At 39.4% G+C, this 20,183-nt stretch overlaps 1 protein-coding gene across 1 annotated transcript; it reads right to left on the bottom strand.

Moving 5' to 3' along the window:
* Positions 1-5,423: 5,423 nt before the first annotated feature.
* SESN3 (sestrin 3) lies at positions 5,424-19,509 on the bottom strand. The gene is made up of 10 exons (XM_010578212.1): positions 19,450-19,509; positions 16,162-16,359; positions 15,227-15,409; positions 14,602-14,838; positions 12,933-13,080; positions 10,588-10,703; positions 7,974-8,164; positions 7,413-7,557; positions 6,416-6,539; positions 5,424-6,088 (listed from the first exon to the last, which is right to left on the bottom strand). The coding sequence occupies exons 2-9, from the start codon at positions 16,354-16,356 to the stop codon at positions 6,453-6,455; spliced, it is 1,302 nt and encodes a 433-aa protein (XP_010576514.1). The 5' UTR covers positions 16,357-16,359; positions 19,450-19,509; the 3' UTR covers positions 5,424-6,088; positions 6,416-6,452.
* Between the last annotated feature and the right edge of the window lie 674 nt (positions 19,510-20,183).

Below are 20,183 nucleotides of genomic sequence, written 5' to 3'. Positions count from 1 at the left end.
TAAAACTATACATAGTACAAGAGACCGAAAAGTGGCAGTCGTGTATGGGCACGCTGCCTGCCCCAGGGTGGCCCACAGTCAGGTGCTTCCTAAAAAAATCAAGGAGTTACAGTAACACGGCACAGGACTGCAAAGCCATCACAGCTTCTGCTTACACTGCATACGAAGTACCAAGGGGAACACAAAAAAGAACTGGTGTTAATACTGATGGATTAAAGAGTAACTATAAAGATCAAAACAGACGTTCACAGCATGCTACATATATTGCTCACAAACTTTTCTTTTTAAAAAAAAAGGCTAATACAAAACAAGGAGTTGGCAGTCTAATTTTCAGTTATGTCAGATAGAAAGATAAAGCATATACATTCATCGTGTGGCTTTCCAGCAAAAGGAGAAAAGGGTAAAACCGAGAGATTTCAAGTTTACAAAATTCCTATTTTATTAAGCTACAGTTTATATCCAGTTCCGGTCACAGTCATGAAAAGATTTCTGACTGCATCGCCTTGCAGAGTCCAAGGGCTGTAGCCTAATTATTATTATTTTCCCCCTAAAAGCAGCCGCATCTCCCACCACCCCGAGCGGGCTGCTCCTGCAGCCACCTGGGCATGTGGCAGCTGGACTGGAGGGAAGAGGTTTGGGTCTGGCGGCACGACATGAGCATGAAGTGGGGAACGAGAAACAGTTTTGGACCGTGCGTGTTTGGACCTGCTGCTGTTGCTGTCCCCCAGACCACTCAGCTGGAGACACAATGCTTGGCGATTCACCCATTTTGTCTGAAAACTCCCTTCAAAGGGCTGATGGGGGCAAGAAAATGTAGCTCAACAGCGGCACGTTTTTCTCGGGCAGAAGCGAACGGTTCCCTTCCCCTGCTCCATCGGTGGAGTAAGGAAAGGGCCCAGCTCTTGTCCTACAGAAGCCCTCTGGACACCTCGGGAGGAGGCACCTGCCACCATCTCCCCTACTCACAGACATACACAGCAATGTCTCAGACACATCGGTTAAGTTTGTTTAACTGACCAACATGTCACCTCCTCCTGTGCTGGTTATGTCCCCTTGAGAGTGCCTGTGGTCTGTACCTTCTGATGCTGACAGCGTGGCTTGCTCCCCACAATTAGTGTATTAATTGGCATCTCCAATACCACCTCTAACTACTGCTGGGAACAAGAGCAGAATTCAGATTTCTGTTTTCCACGAGCCCTGATGATACTCAGTACCCACAGGAACACCCAGCCCTGCCTATGTCTCCAGCAGCCACTCCACTGCACGCATTTGGTTTTATCCTGTTGATAAGGAAAAAACCCAAATCTACTTGTTGCAGAGGTCAGCTGCAGTCTGCCCGGCTGCAGGGCACCCGAGGAGCTGCCGACTCAAAGGCCCTGTAAGCTTGCCTGGCACAAGAGGACCTCAAATCCCCCATTAGATATCCCTCAAAGAAACCTGCACGGCTGAACAGCTCAAGCACGGGGAGTTTTGCCAAAGAAAGCGTTTCCTTAGTGGATCCACTGGATTATTACTGTAACTCCAGAGATGGAATCTGACAGGCTACTGGCAAATGCTACCTAAATGGTGTAAGCAAGTACAGAGTGTTAACCTTTCAAAGCAGATTTAGAATTTTCCTGCCCAGAAATAACCTAATATGGCAATTAAGTGTTTCTGAACACGAGAAAGACCCTCTGAACTCAACAGCAAACGGTGATATAGGAACCTAGCATTGTTTTACAAGGTTAAGGCTAGGAGGTTGTCCCTGCATGACTGCTAGGGGTTGTGAGCTGGGAAGATAGGAAGCACCTGATGGAGGGTGGTGGTGGTGGCAGGTTGGAAAATGACAGTTTTTGCCCCTGGTGAGCAGCAGAAGGATTAAATGTCTGCAAGAGAGACGTGATGTGTGTTGGGGGAGCAGCAGCATTACCGCATGCCAGGAAATGTGCTCTAAGGGATAAATTAACACTGATCAAGACGGTCCTAAAGTTTCCTCATCCTACTGTGCTCTCTCCATCTCCCACACCTGTGATCTGTGCAGTAGGTATGAAATGCTAAATTCATTTTCATTTGGAGATAAAAATTTTCATTTAAAATCCCCAAATGTGGAAAAGCTGGTGGATGCATCTCTTGGAATGATCACTAACAGCAAACCGATTCTTACAGGTTTATATTCAGATCAGCTCTGGGCAAGTTCATTTACAATGAATCCACTCCCTTCTCCCTCCGTTTTGTGCAACATCACCCTTTATTTATGGGAGAAGGATCCAAACCTCTAAGGAAAGTAACTGAAAGAACATCACTTGAAATCAAGAAGATTTGGAGTATTTCTTTCTGGCCAAAACTTTTTAGTCTGGGCACAAGCTATCCACTTGTTACCACCAATGGATCTTTTCTGCAAGTAGAGGTTAAATAATCCAGCTCTTCTAAAAGGGAGTCCAAACTCTGGAACATGAGCCTGAAATGCATGCCTATGCTCATGGAAAACACACACACATGAGAAACATCGAGAACCTGTTCTGCAAGAGCAGCAGCTTACAGTTTAACTGCTTTGGGAAAGATTTCTCTAAGCCTATATTAAGTACCCAAAACAACCCATTTCATTAACAATCGCTGCAAATCACATGGATCTGCTACACATAACTCCTTTAATCTCTATGGAAACTGATTTTATTCTACTGAATTTAGGTGACTAAGTGTCTTTAAAAATCTGACTCAAAAATGCAAGTGGGCACCTTGCAGGATTTTGCTAAGTGCCTAGGTGCTTAAAGTCCGACTGAAATTCAGGCAACTAGCTGCTTTTTCCAAATCCCATGGAAACACCTATCAGCATCACTATGAACAAAAATACTTTTGAAGAATCTGGTGCTTTGACCTTCTGCACTCAAGTAACAGAGAAGCAAAATGTTTTCCTTTTTGTTCTGTTCTGATCTGTTCTAAATTTAGAGAGGCCTACATTTATAATTGTTTACAATCACTGATTTTCCTGTCCTTAAAAGTCTTTTTAACACATAGGAAGAGCTGATGGTAATTCTTTAACTCTTAAAGCTAAAAGTACATCCTTTTCATTTTAATGAAGGATTTAGGGCAAAGAATGTATGTTTCAGTTGAGTCTTGATGAAAATAAATCCATCTACAGCTCACCAAAATTCTCATAGGATACCACAACACTAGCTTCAGTAGCTATCTGCACAAACTGTACCCTAGCTTAAAATGGCTCCTGTTCCTGTATGATGGCACTCTTGTGATGTTCGGCTGCAGGCAGGATGTTCTGGGAAATGCAAATGCTCTCTCCAGTTAGCAGCTTTTTCACTCCTCTTCATTACACAAAAAAAATATGGAGCAATTTCAGCAAGAATGTACTCTATCGCAACACACATTTTGAAGCAATTCTGCAATGGTAAGAAACTGTCCGTGCCCAAAAGCTCTGTTTCCTACTTACAGCATTTCCTGTGCTACTGGTTCATTTGTACCTACCAAGCTTTCTCTTCAGTAGACAGGAGACTGTACACTTTGTTTTTATGTTGGTCACAGCTGGGATTTTGTGGACTAACATTAATGCTGGTAAATATCAATTCCAATAAAGGAGTACAGAGGGAGAGTATTTACACTTCCAATGATTACGGTATTCTTAAGAATAATATTAATGAACAAAGTGTGAAGATTCACATTCATGAGTGCTTTAAAAATGCAAAAAATCCACGAACACTTGCACATTAAAATTTGGCACAGTGTGAGCCTAAAGCGTGCGTAAAGTGTATGGTAGAGTTGTCTGACTTTAAACACCTATTCTGAACAAACATCTATTAAAAATCATAAATTTGAGTATAAAAACTAGGCTATAAATTGTTACACTGTAAATGCAATACTTTGAAAAAAAAAAATGCCACATGGAAAACATTTCCAGAAGTTTCAAGTTTGCATTTAATATTAAAAAAAAGAGAAAAATTTTTTTTTGTACAATGACATTTCCTACAGTGGAATGTCTTGCAGGCCATATGTGACTTGATATGGCACTTTAAATAAAAAAAAAAAAAAAAAAAAAAAAAATCACTGGTTTACTACAAATTTTATGAAGCAACCCATTTATGGTTTCTATATTCCAAATCTGCTCATGTACTTTGCTCAGAAGGCATTTGAGCTGGCAAGTGTATCTCATAAGGAAAGAAGTAAAGGCACTCATGTTTCCAAACATAAAACTCAACCTACTCTAAGAGTCTTTGCATTTCTGAAGGGAAACTAAGCCGTCATATTAGTTACCCAAAACTAGTTTCACCTCCTTTCCAGAGCTCAACTGTGCTTCTTGAGAACTACTTGACTTTTCAAAGCAAAGGAATTTAAAGTAGTACTGTACAGTTCCTCTCACGTGAAAAAAAGCAAAAGTATTGCATGAAATCTTCTCTCAGCAGAACTGTTTTATGCACAAAAGCCATTAGGCATGGCCACTACAGTCACAAAAGGGAGGAAAAAGGATCATAACGACTTAGAAAGTTAGTCTAAGTTCACACATATGAGCATCCCAATACTTCTGGGAAATCTTTGCAGTTAGCTATACAAGATAAATAAATCTGGTATTTTACCCAATGCTCTCTCTAGAAGAGAGTCTGATGCTGTCTATTGGGTAGTTTTCTAAATAGCCAACATTACATTAAAACAAAAATAATTACTGATTTCTTCCTCAAAAGGTTTTCACATGCAGAGTCTGCAGTCTGAAAGTGCAGAAAAGTGTACAATCATTTAGCTTTCCAATCTGGAACAGATAGATAAAGCGAAAAAACCAACATGCGAAGTCACAGCAAGGTATTAGGAAAAGGGAAGAAAAGAGAAAACTAACTTTAGTAGCGTACTGGTCCATGATTTTGTCAATGAAAAGTGTTAAAATATGACTGATAGTATTTTTTAAACTATTCTGCTATCACCAGTGGAAGAAAATCCTGTATTAACTTCTACAATCCAAGGGAATATTAAACATAAACCTATCCAGTTAGTTTTGAATGTATGCAACAGAAATAAAGGTCACCCTCCTCAAAGAAATATGAAAAGTCCAAACCAACAGACAAAAGTCGAAGCAGTGACAACTTGCATCCTACCGGGTAAGTTTAAGCATCTCTTTAGGCACTTCACTGGTTCATTAAATGCAATACAAAATAAAGCTATAAATATCAACATTTTGTGCTCTTAAAAATTAGCCACAAGCAACAGAAAACAGCACAAAATTGTGACATTTTTGGCAGCTTATTTCTTCCCTTCCCCAATATTACTGGTTGTCCAAGAATGCTTTGTTTTGGGGATGCTTTGGCATCTCAGTATCAGGTTGTCTTAAGCCGTAAAAGCTAAAACAAAACTGCTAGGCCTTAGACAATAAAGAAATTTGGTTTTAAAATTTCTTTATGGCTATATAAGAAGGACACTTTAGCAGTGGCATGATAGGGAAAAAAGCTTGCTTTCTTTTTAAATATTGCACTTTTCTTTTGTTCACTCACACTAATGCATAGAAACTTTTTAAACTTTGAATATTAAAATTTCATGCTATGAAAAGGTTATGGGAAATAAATTTCTACACATCCAATATGAAAGAACAGATATGCTAGCCTTCCTTTACTTTCCTTAGTTAAAACATTGAGAAAGAAGAGAGTGCAAAAAAACCAACAACCCTATTTTTGGTCAGCCTGTGTTTTAACTTTATAGGTGCCAACTAAACAAATTGCAACATGTGATGAGCATGGATATTGTAAGGACAACTGAGGGTGACTGTCAGTAAAACAAGATTATGCATGATTGAAACACAGTTAAGTGTGGCTGAAATGGCAAATCGTGAGGCCTCTTCTCTTGGGAAGGGGCACAACAAAGCAGATGAATTTCGCGCTTCAGTAGCATGCTGTAGGATTTATCATGATTAATTTCACATTAAAGTGTGCTCAATGTTTGCATCCACATCTCGCATCACCTTCAATTGCTGTAGTAAGACAGTGACTGGCAGCCTCCAGGAGACACAGAAGAATCCAGTGGGCAATTCAATGCAACGCAGCCTGCGTGTCTGTCACGAGTCATGACATGGTGGTACGTTCTCAGGACAGGCAGAACCAATCTTCTGCTGGACTCCACTAATCTGAAAAATGATTGCTTGGAAAAAGAAGTCTCTAAGCACTTCACTCCAGTGCTTAAAGAACAAAGCGCTAGGATTGGATATAATAAAAACAGTTTCAGGATCCTGACCACTGTGCAGAAATCCAGCCGGAAACAATGCAGAGTAGTGCTCCTCAGTGTTACTTTTGTTATCATTAGTAATGTTAAGCATCAAGAAAATAAAACACGTCATTGCACATTACAGCCGCCAAGAAGCACGGCTAAACTTTGACACTAGAGAATTGAATAACCTGATGCTACATCACAAACAGCTTCTGGTGTGTATCTATTTCAAAAGGTCTTTACATACTCAGTAAAAACTCCTTTACTCCTGCCCAGCGAATGCTTCAGGTTAAGTGACGAGTTATGGCACGAAGGGCATACAGAAGTTCAGCTTGCATACGAGCTTCCATTAGAAGTAGATTGACATGAACCTGTTAAAAATTATATCAGCCATTTAGTTCACCTCTGAATGCAACATTGTTTATTCACTTAGACTAAAATTTCTAACCTTTAGTGAAGCATCGCTGCAAGAACTATGTCCTCTCTCTCTGTACCCTGCTGCAGGACTCCAGTTCCTCTTGAGACAGCTGTGTAGTATGCCAATACTAGACAACACCCTAGGACTGCAAGGAACTAGCCTCAACTACTGCTTTAAGCAATCTTCCATCTGAGAAGTCCCAATAAAACCATTTTTGTATCCTAATAGTATTAGTATAATAGTATAGTTCTTTATGAACTGTATTTTATTTTCTTTACTACCACCTGTGAATGCTATACAGGAGCAGAGAATAAGGAATAGTTTACATGCCAGATAGGCTAGCAGGCACACAAGCACTGAACTCTTGTCAGGAAGCATTTAACTTGGCTATCTGAAGACATGTTGACATTTTTGTTGATGAAAAACACCATGAAGATTTTTTATATATATATACATACATAAAATATATGATTTCTTTTTATATATATATATGAGTTAAAGTCTTTTTTGATCCCCAAATCCCAAGTATTGGCATAGTTGACCACTTCTGTATTCCCAAGTTTATCCACTTTTCTTTTACAGTTGTCAGTTCAATTTTATGGAGAAGTCACTCAAAATAACAATAAAAAAACAATCAGTATTTCCAGTACACTAAGAAGTATTTTTGTAAAACTGATATCTAATACTCAATTAGTTAATCTCATTTGTTTTTCTCTGGTTAAAAACAGTTCATTTGACAATGCTGCCATTTTTGGTTGTCACTGTATTTCAGTTTTTAAACAGCACGGGGGTCTCTGTGAAGTCAGTTTGGCTTTGAAATACGTACCTTCTCCGAGTGCTTGAACTGACGCCAGTAACTATCGTACATGCGCTTGGTAGTTCTCTCTGGGTAGCAGGTCACTGTCTTTATGTAAACCTTCAGGCTGCGTTCAAGTAACTGATTAACTTCTCCATAATCATAGTCATCATACCTAAATAACACAGGCAATCACTCTGTTGGATTTAAGTTTTTAAAAGCATGGTCTTTTGCAGCATTATGTTCTTAAGTTTGGGAATTGGAGCATTTATTATACATGCTAGAAAACTACCTGCTAACAGAGGATCTGAAAGGCTTAGTACTAGGATGCTCTCTTTTCTGAACAAAGGATACAGGCTGGCTTCAGAGAAGACATTTCTGTAATAATTTCCATCCCGATTCATAAGCATTTTCTCCACTGGAAGCAAAAGTTATACTGATATGCCAGCAAAACCAATTTAACTTCCAGACTGCGGTACCACCTCCACTTTAACACCTGGAGTCTAAAATCATGCTTTTCACACGGTTCATTTTTCATTCTGTTTACACAGTTTAAAATGCACTCCTAAGCCAGGGGATTTTCATCCATACCTGATTCCATACATACAGTGGACATAGTTAAATAAAGCTCTTCTTAGCGTAGTTGTATCAACATCTTCATGTGTTGCCATAGTGTTATATGTGAGGTTATATACCATCCGAAACTTCTCATCGAGGAGATGCCCAATATCAGAATAAAGCCTGTTTACAAGGGAAAAACCATGATTTTCCCAAGTATAGTCCTGCAGGAAGAGAAGGAAAAATATAAATGTACAAATGAAATGAAGCCCCTATCAGGTCCTCTCTATAGCTCAACAGGTTTTGTTGTCTGCTAGTTTTAACTTTATTCTCTTAAAAAAATTTGTATTTTGAATCCTTCATCCATATCACCTGCCCTTATTGCCCCAGGCTTCCTGGCAATGAATATCATGTCACAACACCCCACCTCCAGCTGGATATCATTAGACTACAGGAGAAAAAAACCCAAGCTTCTCTTGAAATGTTGAGGCAATCTTCCACTGTCTGCTGTGCCACTCTGACCAGTGTCGTTCTACGTGGGATGGGCCCGTTAAGTTTAAAAACTTTTTCCTCTTGGAGGCTTTGATGCTTAGCTCTGAGCAGAAATGGAGTATTTACTTCCAGCCAGGATATACACTCACTGGGTGAAGTGCTGAACCATCCTTGAACAATCGAATAAAATCCAGGCTGCTTTGGTCTTAGACAAGCACCTGGACTGCAAGGATAAAAGCTTGCCTGCTCACATCAGGAATGGGAAATCTTTGCAGAGTGGCGGCACACCACCAGCAGTGGAGAATGACCCTGCTTCAGAGCAGTCTGCAACCACTCTCCACACTGCAGTTATACAGAACATGCTAGTTTGCCCACATCCTTGGCAAGTGTTCAATCATTCCATCGCTGATGCCACATTTATAATTGAGGGCATCATCTCCACACCCTTCCAGTGTCCGGCTGTTTTCAAAAGGTACTGCTGGGCAAGGTCCTCACCCCAGCGCTTCAGGGCACGTCAGCTGGACTTGCCCCTTGACTAGGATAGTAGGGAAGAGCACGCAGGGCAATACTCAGCTGCCTAACATCTAGTGACATCTAAAATGCACCACAACATCACATTTGGCCTCCAGCCGCCAGTCCAAAAGACCGTGAGGCTTGTGAGAAATATGCCATACCAACCAGCCCTGTAAAGGTGTCCAGGACACCTGGGACATCACAAAAGCCTCTGAAAGCCAGAAGCCCCAGGAGGGGAAAAGTGCTGTTTACTAACAACAGTTGATTCACACTAACAATGAAAAAGTTAAAAAAGAAAAGTTTAAAGACATTCTGCTGCATATGGAATACCCTTTTCTATTATTAAATTTAAAGCCACAGAGATAAAGGCAGTCTTGTTTTATCAGAAGAAGGATTAGATTTATTGCAGGGTTTTGGGATGCTACCGCAATTTGAATAGCATTAATAGCAGAACATTTGGGAGGCTGTGGGTATCCACATCTAACTGCTTAAGAGTGGGACATACTAATAAAGTTAAATTATCAAGGTGACTCCTTTGAATGTAGGCCAGAAGCTGTCCTGCTTATTTAAGAGCAGAGATGTTTTAGTTTCAATTTCAACTTCTGTAGAGCTTTTTTCCATGGGAGCCTGCTGCTCCTAAAGTAGTTAAGCAGAATGTTTGATTTACAGGCACTGACTCTGCCTTATTCTTTTTGGCAATATCTACCTACTTCAGGCTCGTATAAAGACCACAGAGTAAATTATCCAGATCAGCAGAGACTGCTATATAGTTAAATACATTTCCTGAGAATGATCATGGATTCTTTATTTTACAGTCTTAGATAAATTTTCTGACCATGGAGTTTTCCTGCACCCACTGTTTTTTTAATTGAAGTTCTCTGATTTGGTTTAAGATTTCTTCCATTGCTTACAATTTATTACTAGACTGCTGATTAATCTACTCTATAAGCTGTAAGAGAACCACCTAGAATGTCCCTCCTGTTACATATATTATGAACTTCATGAGCCTGCTTATGGAAAAAAATGTCAATATGTAAGCAATGTACTGGTAAAATATACATGCTGTTCCCTCAACAGCACTAAAAAAATATATTCAGATATAGACAAGAAATTCAGTAATCATATTTAGGAACTGCTTTTCTTTCCCAATATTCAAAGTCCAGTGATTTGGTGCATGTATGAGAACAATACTCACCAAATTGCTCTCATAGATATATATACATCTAGGTATTGATCACCACTGGACAGAGAATACGTGATAAAATGACAAGAATAAAGAGTTCTTCCAGTGGATTTTTTTCTACAACATCTGGAGGGAGGGGAAAGCAATTCTTTCTTTTCTACCTTTCACTTTTATTCCAGATTTAGTGATAAGCTTTACAGTTTTCAAACATTAATTCAAACATTAATTCTGGTAATAAATGGAATAAGACTGAAAGCTAAGTATTCCCTTGTCTGAGATTTACAAATAGGAAAAGACTCATCTCAGGTAGATTTACGGAAGCTTGCGAGTTATTTAATGGACCAGGACAAGAAAAGGAGCATGCAACAAACATGCCCCACTACAACTGCTTTACGCTATTTGCCCTGTAATGAGATACATAAACTTTCTTTGAGTGAATGTACTTTAAAGACATGGTACCTGAGCCCTGAATGTTGGCAGATGGTCTTCTCCTCGCCTTGCAAAGTCTTTGTACCCAAACCCAGGATCTTCAATATAGCGGGAGACATCTGTAGAAACTATTTCATCATCAAATGCTGTGAATAAAACAGCAAAATGCTTTGCTTTAGGCAAGAACATGAGTTAGCGCCTACTTCCAACTACCACTCTACTACAGGACTAGAGAACATTTTTAGAAGTTGTGCAAAGGAAGAGAGTGGTATGAAGGAAAGAAACATTTCAATCCAATCTGCTTGTATGGGATCCATCCCTTTCATTGAGCCAACTAAATGTCAGCCTACACCAGACATCTAACATACTTCTACAAAATGGGAAGAGATGGGCTAAACTTCTGCTGGAGGTGTGCTTTGCTCTCTGTTGACTTCTAAGGGAGGCTAGGTATCTTAAATCAGGAAGATGAATCCTGTTAGTAAAGTCATTGTGCTAGGAGAAGGAACAGAAAACACACCCATGACAACAGGATTGCTACGCTGAGCAGGTACGGTGTTAGGAATTCAACCCAGAGTATGAACAACCAGAAAGCAATGTAACACTCCACTTGTAAATATCAGTTGAAGATTATATGAAAGCAAAAAGCTCTACAGTACATCAGGCTGAAATTCTGCCAGAAGCTCTAGTAACTAAGCATCTTCAAAGAGCTCCAAAATGTGTCACTAAGCAAGCACAGGTTCTCTATCAGGAATCAATCTTTCCCTCTCGAATAAACAGGTGGCTTGATTGTGTAACTACCTCTGCAGAAGTTGACTACTGCATAGCTGACTGCATTTGACCCTCATGTTAAAATCCTGGCTCGCTTCCACGTGCATTCACGGAACAGTTGCCATATGTCCACTGTTAGCACCTTGAAAAGTCAGTTAATCTAAGAATTGCAGAAGTGCTTTATCTCCTCTTTGCCTCATTAAACAACCAAAACATAACTGTGTAGGAAGAAGCTTGCACAGCATCTGCTACAGCAAATCCTCAGAGATGAATAAAAAACCTGCACACGTACACTCCTCTCCCCTGACAAGGACTGAACTTCATGGAAGGGTAAAGGCCCAACACATACAGACCCCTCAACTCAAACCTGCAGAAGGCAAAGAGGGAGGAACGTCAACAAAACTATCAGCAAACCCAACAAAAACCTCCTTCTGTCCCAAACAACACCTCTTCCTTATACGCCTGAAGTTGCAGAGACTTATGGAAGTCCTGATTTGATAATGAAACTGCAATGGGTGTCAGTTTATCTGCACTGTTGATACTGTCTCACCAAAGAAAAACAGAGCAAGAATGGACAATGTCCCTTTCTTAAAATCCAGCCAAGATGTTGCTGGATCTATCTTCTTTCAGAGATTTTGCATGTTCCTAGAGAGCCACAGACAATCCCTCTGCTGATCGACAACACATTCTTCCTCTCTTTTGGGCTCAGTGCACAAAAACTGAGATACCTTTAAACACATTTGGTCTGAAGCTACAGAGATCTAAATTCACAAAGAACAGTGTCAGTAAAATGTGAAGCATTTTATGGGTCACTTCTTAAAAAGACATAAGCTATCATCTTCAAGTAGCCTCTACTATGAGGAAATGGTTGGAGATTATTCTTGTTGTCTTAATGGTACTCTTTCTTTGAACACTTTCTTTGGGAAACCCCCCCGCTTTCCTGTCTATAGGAAACAGATTTCATTGTATGGTTTGCTAGAGATGAAGGCCTCCAGAGCATATGAAGAATGTTGCAAAAGAAGCTTTCAGCTCAGAATTTTGAACATTATTTAAGAATAAAAAAAATGTGAAGAATCTCTGTCACAACACAGGGAGTGGCACAGCATAGCAGTATGGTAACTCAGAATGGCAATTTAGAAACGTCCTTTCCAGGGGGGCAGTAAATGGTAAAGAAGTTGAGTCTCATCCCAATTTATTTCCTGAACTAAATGTCATATCTGAATGCTACTTAAGAGTGTCATTGAAGTTCTAAGCACTGTAGAACCTAAATCTGTGAAATATTACGACTATTTACATGAATGAATGAATTTGAAAATACAGAGCATATAAAGAAAGAGAAATTTACACCCAACTTTTTAAAGAAGCCTACAGGCTTCTTTTTTTAATATACAAAAGCTAAATTTCAAGTAGCTAAAAGGATGGTGTTATTTGCCAATCAAGAAATCTTAAGCAGATGAAGCAAGTGACAGGACCACCCTTACTACACTCCTACTTGACCAAGAACCAGAATAAAGAAATGGACAGAAAAAGTTGTAGCCACTGAACTGGCCTCAAGTGTTTAGTTCTTACAAAGCACAAACAAAACGGAACTGGAAAAGCACAAATACCTCCACTAATTACTAGCAGACTCTCCTTCTTCTCCTTTTCAAAGCGAGTTGCCATTTCTTCCTGAGAAGCTTCTTCGTCCTCTTTATCTTCTTGTAGCCTCTTCATCCTTTCCATTAAGGCCTCCAGCTCACTTAAAGAATCTGCAATCTGCAAAAACACCATGACATTCTGCAAAATTAGAAGATAGACAACGTGTGTCATCTTCAGATTTCATGCTTGACAACAAACGTTCTCAAAAACAGAGAGCAGCAGCAAACACACAAACTCAAGCCAGAACGCATTTTGTCACATACAGTGTAGACAAACAGCTTTCAGACAGTTACAAGAAGGGAGCTGGGAAGTGTCACTCTAACCTATCGCAGTGATCTACTGCAGTGGGATTAACAGCGGAAGAGGTGGTATTTGAATGTGGAAACCATTGTCGCTTATAATACATATTCCACCATGTAGATGGCTCAGGAAAAGCCATCTGTGTGCCCTACATGTATCAGAAAATAACTTTTAATATTAAGGTAACTTTTTTCAGTCTGTTAGTAATGCAAAATATGTTTCTGAAGAGATACAGTGCAACACTGCAATGCAGGAACACAACCTGAGACAGCAAATCAGTGTTTTTCTTTTCATTACACATGATCAAAATAACCATTATGTTGACCCTTTCTCTTGCTTTTGTGAGAAAAACAGGCCTCTTTACTAGACATACATCAAAGTTTGGGGTTCTGTGATCTGTACTTATCATTCAGATTTTTCGTAAGATAAATTGTTTGGTTTTTCTTTACCATCTTTTCCTTTTGATTCTTTTCTTTTGCCCATAGCTATAATTGCTTTCTAGGATGCTACTCACTGCTTAACAAGCAGCACAGAGTCAGCAGCAGCTCTTTGCCCACTACAAACAGGGAATAAGACACCCTGGTGATTTGAACTAGCATGTCTTACAGACCAGAAATTTAAGATACAGCAATTGAACTGACTCATCACATGTTCACATTGTTCTAGTGACTCTGCTCATAATCCTGATCTTCCACCAAAGGTGATGAGGCTAATTCATCAATCGGCATTTATTCAAGGACATGTCTTCAAAGCATTATAGAGCCACTTTCAGAAAAAAATTTCCACATTTAAGTCAATTAATTAGTAATCAAAGTTCTCTGTTGGTTGATCCAAGGCTGGAACACCAGCATGAAGAATTAAGTAATTTTCTTTTAGACATTTCCTCCCATCCACACAGAAGTGTTTCAGAATTGACCTCTTTTGTGATTGTAGGCCTTGAAGTCAAAATTATTATTATTATGACTTCTGGGTTTTTTTCCATTTTTTTCCATTCCACATGTTAGGAACATGGACGACACAATGCTCCAGTCAGTGACACACTATCTGAAGAAATTGGGACTTTAAGCTTTCAGCTGAAAGCAAGTTTTAGTCTTGCCCAATGGGTTGTGAGATTAACTATCAAAATCACATCGCTCTGACTACCATCCACTGTTACAATGTGGTTTTCAATAGATTACACTGAAAACAGCTAGAGCGATTGGAAGTTATGGGACTCAAGCATTCCAGTAAAGTAGACATAAAGTTTCGAACTACCCTGAAATGTAAACAGGAAAGAACAGAATAAAGTTTTCTAATGCTAAACAGAGGCAAGCAAAAGAATCTTCTTGCAACACTAACCCCAAAGTTGCTACTTGTGAGGGATGCATTTTCTATGTTGTTGTCATTGGCAAGATCACAGACACAGAAGTTGTTGACTGCTATAAGTCTGACTCCATTAGATGTATCCGGATCTCTCTCTGGATTAATGCCACTACCAAATACAAAACTTGCCAAGGCATGATAATGTGCCAACAGGACAACAGCATGCACCAGTTCAGGAAGAGACCAATTATTTTCCCCAGTCTTGACAAGTTTCTGAAATGAGAATAAAAAAAGCGTAAATATAAAATTTCTTTTGGCCCCCAGGTTTTCTGTAAAACACTGTGTATTTTAAAAAGGGATCAATTCCTTTCTTCCAACAATAACACATTCCTCTTGCACACAAACTCTCACTGGATAAAAAAAGAGACACCTAATATATTACCTCTTTTCTTTCGGGGTTATTTTAGCCAATGCTATTCCTAAAAAGTAAATCTTGTTGGCTTTGTCATATAGAAGAACTTATTGGCTTATTCGATGCTCTAGTACTTCCCTGATTTTTTTTAACTCAAGGTAACGAAGCCTAACCAGACACTTGTGTAGATCTTAGCAGTTCTTATTACCAGACATTTACTGCTGTTACAGTGCACAACTTAACAGGTACCTGAATGTGCTCTTTCGTGATTAGCCAGGGCCGGTGTGCAAGGAGTTTGTTTATTTCATTCAGATTCTTCAGTCTTTGGGGAATGTATTCTAAACCATTCAACCACTCTGCAATCCCACCAGTCTTCAAAAACTCATCAACGTGCATATTTATTAGGTAGGAACACTGATGTCTGGCAGCAGCCTGGAATAATTAAACACAGAGGGAAAAGTGCAGCACATTAGTGTGTAATCTGATTTTGCTGCAGGTGGAAGACAGGTTACTAACACAAAACAAAAATACAATTTCATTCCAAAGGACCATGTTTTATAGTGCAATGTATTTCTATACAGTATGGAGGATTCTCCAATAAAAATACATTTGATTACTCTGAATCGCAGAATCTAATTTAGGTTGGAAGAGATCTCCAGAGGAGATCTGGTCTAACCCCCTGCTCAAAGTAGGGCTGACTCAGATCAGGTTGCTTGGAGCCTTGTCCAGACAAGATCTCCATCCCTGAAGATCATACAACCTCTCTTGGCTCCTGTTGCAATGTCTCAACATCTTCATGGTAAAAATTGTTTTCCTAGTGTCCACCTGGAATTTGTTGTGACTTGAGTCCACTGCACCTCATCCTACTGCTGTGCACTGATGGGTTAAATATCTAGAAATAAGGTTACACAGTTTTAACTGCTCTCTGTAAAACCTCACTCTGGTGGGCATGTGAGAAGCGTATCATCGTGGGAAAGAAGGAAACATGTATGTTGCCAATACTCCCTTCTCATTGAAAACCTTCTGGCTAGGCATGCTTTATTCTGATGAAAATCAACAACAAAAATTCACGCCCTGTCAAAATATCACACTGGTCTCTACTTTATAAAGTCTTCCTTTTTCCTTCTTTTTTAAATACACAAGCCAAGGTCACAGGAGAAAATACATAGCCTGTTGGTACATACCATTATAGCAATGTAGTGCCTATAGGGCAAAGGAAGGGGCCCATCCATGCGCAGCATATAGAACTGGCTGCGGAGGAAAGACTCCAGGTACTGAGTATGGATACTCATGACCTGTGTGATGTTGTCCAGGCGACCAGACGTAGAGTATTCTTCCACAAGAAGATTGGTACGTTCATCCAAACCATTTGCTTGCATAACCTTAAAAATAAGATAGACAAACTTAACAGAGAAAGAGATTTTCTCTAGCTTTCACCCTGGAGAGAAATGTATTGTGGGATGAAAGGTTTGCTTGTGTACAAACTTAAAGGCAATGCTGCAGATTCGAAGGTATATTTGTAAATATACGTGCTTGCATATGTGTGAATACACACATACAGATGCTACTTGTATACTGAGAACTGAAGAGCACTTTACATTGTATCTCTGTTATTTTAGTACATTTCTACGAAAACCAAAAACATTTTTCTGTAGATCTTTCCAAAATGGCTAAACTCACAGATGCTTACAGTCAAACCTGTACAGAGAACTAGAACTAAGCAAGAGATAAATGGAAAGTAAAGTCTTGATGGAAGTCAGCCTGTACAGACACACACCACCTGAGCATTCAGCCCTAAAACCAATTTCAAAATTAATGGAGAGGAACTGGGTTATGTAACCAAATTATAGAAACAGCCTGGCAATCTACCCCTTCTGTGCTTGTATAATTGAAGAGAAGATCAAATGTTAATTTGTCCATAACATTCAAGTATTATTTAGAATAAGAATTTAATGCTTTCTTTAAACAAAAGCTGTTCTTTAATTATTCCAACCAATCCAAACCTTGGGCACAAGATGAAATGAAACAGCAAAAGAGTAAGTAGCTCTTGCATTGCAAGCCCTGACACAGTATTAGTGTTATTACTCAGTGTTTATCACCAAGAACAGCCATTCTCAACATGTTCACCACTGAAGTTACAAGCACAAGACTAGAATACCCAGTATTTATTCTGAAACTGCACAGTATTAAACCAGTCAGCTTACTACTGCAAACAGTATTAAAGGAGAAAACATTTTAGCTGGTTTACTGCACATGAAGATAGAAAGTGCCTAAAACCAAGATGACACAACGCTTTTGCTGAAATACTCTACTTAAAATATGTTTTCCTTCTTTATGGTGGGTTGATGAATAGATCACGTCTCAAATATTTTTCCATCAAATCTTATATAGAAGTTACATACAAAGAAACATGAACAACATACTACATTTTCACTTCTCACCACTGTACTTCCCTGTTTTAATTTGTGGGTCCAGAAAGAAAGGGAAGAAGCAACTATGCAGTTAGGCAGATCCATCATTTTTACATGTGTAGCTCTTCACAATGTGAGCTTTTCTGTTTTTTATACCCAAGATGATGTCTCCTCAGTTTTCTTTAAGAATGTTTTTACCATCAGAAGTTTATTCACACATTAGATATCATTTTATCTCACTTATTACTGTATATGCCTCGCTCCACTCCAAGGAGTCACCTTTATTCTTCACCAAGTGTATCTCCCATGTATTTAAGAGATCTTTGTCTCATTTAGTAGTTTCTTGGGGAAATCATACTTTTCCTGTCTCTGGTAAGGTTTCTAATCTTCTCCAGCCTATCAGGAGTTTTCCTTATAACAGTACAAGTTATAGAGAAGAAATTCTGCTGACAAAATTGAAATATAATCCTGTAGGACTGCACTGTTGCTATGTTAGGCATAGCAATATGCCGCATTATTGCTTCTGAGATTTATCTCCACCTATATTACTATCTTCTTTATACTGTATAGGTACTTCCTCCTGATTTATTACCATCCATGGATCCACAAACATGGGGGTTTTTTTCTGTTTGCAAAGCCTTATGGCACTTTAACAGGAACCTTTACAAGTAAGTTGTTATGACTCTGTCCATATTCCTTCCATTACGACAATAAAGCAGGCTTTGAACAAGCAGTGCTATTATCAAGATTTGTGAGACATTCAGTGTGTTACTAATCTCTAACTACATCCTTCCTATCCACTGTATTATTTCATGCCAAGGAATGGGGGGAAAAGGTATTCATTTGCTTAGCAAACAATATTTAACATTTGTTCGTGATACTGAATAGCTGTTTTATCCATACAGGTGGAGGTTCCCTGCTTGTACTGGGTAACCACTGGGGTTACTACTTTCTGAGAGCTCCTCAGTGATTCCTCCTGCACACTTGGCTAGCACCTTTACCAAGTGTATCAGCTGTGAAATAAATTCATTTAACAATTCTCTCAAAATATGTTATTTTAACTACATTTATTTTTCTACTTTGTATACAATTATTGACTTAATGAGAAAAATTAAGTCATTATGAAGTTTGGCATCTCAATTTCATCTTGTATTTCATATGAAAGGGGAAGTCCTCTTCACAAGTTTGGCTGGCTGGAACTTATTCTGCTCCCCTCTTCCCAAGACTAAAAGACTCTTTTTGACCTCTCTTCCTTTTTACTCCATTATGTTTTCTTGTTGCCAGCCTTTACACTCTCTCTGTTTATTTTTAAATTAAAACCTTGTCAGTGTATAAATGGAGAGAGACTCAGAGAACAGCAGCTATCTCATCTTTCAAAAGGTCTTTTTGGCCCTTCTAGCATGTGAATTATCTGCCTTTAGCAGATACTTAAAACAAAAAAAAAGGTCCTGGTTTTATAGTTGGCCATCCCAAATAATTAATTAATCAATAAACAATACTCTGTGAAGATTGAGATCACAGGAGAACACCACCATAGCGAAGTTTCTACTTACTGTAACAAGCTGCAAATCAAGGCTGAAGTTGAACATTAAATCACGGGCAGAAATCTTGAGTTTGAAGTCAAACTGTACCTTTCAACCATAAATTGTCTCAAGAGCCACAGTTACGGTCTAAGGAGTTAGTCATATTTTCAGGTTCTCTAAAACTGAAGGTCAGACACTGCCCTGAGAGCTATATAATCATACTGCCGCAATACTGGATAGGTCTCCCCTTAGGCCTGGCATTAAGAGTAGTAAGTGATCGTCCCCCACGAGAAGAGCAGAGCCGGCACTCACAGCTGTCTCCAGGAGTGCTGGCAACCGAAAAGATGTCAAATGGCACCACTTGTGCGAAAGGGCAAAGCGGTTCTTACCCACTGGCACCTGCTCCAGAGAAACCATTGCTTTTGCTTGCAAAGGAGCTCATCTGGGCACCATGGGACAAGCAGGATCATAAAACTGTCCTTCAGGATTTCCATTTTAAAAGCTACTACCCACCCGACCCAGCTAACCACAAACTTACTTCATTCTCTGGTATAAAGGCACTTGGTCCTCTTGTCAATGGCGGGGAGACTTGTACTCTTTTTTCCTGCAAAACAGACACATAATTCGTTCAGTGTCAGGAATAACATACTAACGGGCTTTATCTCGCAAGATGAGATCTTCAAGGCCTGGATTCAGTTCTCTTCCCAAGGCCACCTGGGTGTTTTACAGCCCACTGAGGAGGTCAGCCATGACACCACATTGGTTACGACAGCTTTGCATCCCCTGTACTTTGCACAAATGAACGGCACCAATTCTGGCAAGGGATAAGACAGAAAAAAAACCCCAAATCTAATCCTGATTGGTTTACAGACCAGCTTGAAGATACATAGACAACAGCAATAAAACATTTGGCACAATGCTAAAATTAGCCATTTACTGGATTAAATGGAAGTTCAGAAAGCAGAGGGGAAAAAAAGCCACACTCGAGAAATTATAAGCAAGACGCTGTTTTCTTCAATATCAGCATCTAATAAGACCCTCAGTGTTGAGAAGAGTGTAAGCACTTTGCATGCCAAATATTGGCATGAAAAACATAGTTCACACAAACCAGCAAGACCCAATTAAAGACTTGTTCAAGAAACCCGACGAAACGGACGCCCCGCTCAGCTGCCGAGCCTGGAGGAGAACATTACCTGCAGTACAAGCCTTGGTGTGCAAACCCCAGCTAGAAGTCATGAAACGCCCTCCGAGGATGATATATTTAGTACAGAA

The sequence above is a fragment of the Haliaeetus leucocephalus genome, unplaced genomic scaffold (assembly GCF_000737465.1).
Source record: "Haliaeetus leucocephalus isolate CR32 unplaced genomic scaffold, Haliaeetus_leucocephalus-4.0 Scaffold616, whole genome shotgun sequence".
In the NCBI taxonomy this organism is placed as follows: Eukaryota; Metazoa; Chordata; class Aves; order Accipitriformes; family Accipitridae; genus Haliaeetus; species Haliaeetus leucocephalus.
This window is presented reverse-complemented; position numbering and strand designations above follow the sequence as displayed.

What these genes read in the sequence shown, in the direction of transcription:
- SESN3 (XM_010578212.1), bottom strand. Translation starts at nt 16,356, where the DNA reads ATGCAAGCAAATGGTTTGGATGAACGTACCAATCTTCTTGTGGAAGAA. An exon ending in GGCACTACATTGCTATAATG is followed by an intron (nt 15,410 to 16,161) that starts GTATGTACCAAC and finishes TAATTATTCCAG; the next exon opens with GCTGCTGCCAGACATCAGTG. An exon ending in TCTGCTAGTAATTAGTGGAG is followed by an intron (nt 10,704 to 12,932) that starts GTATTTGTGCTT and finishes TTTTATTCACAG; the next exon opens with CATTTGATGATGAAATAGTT.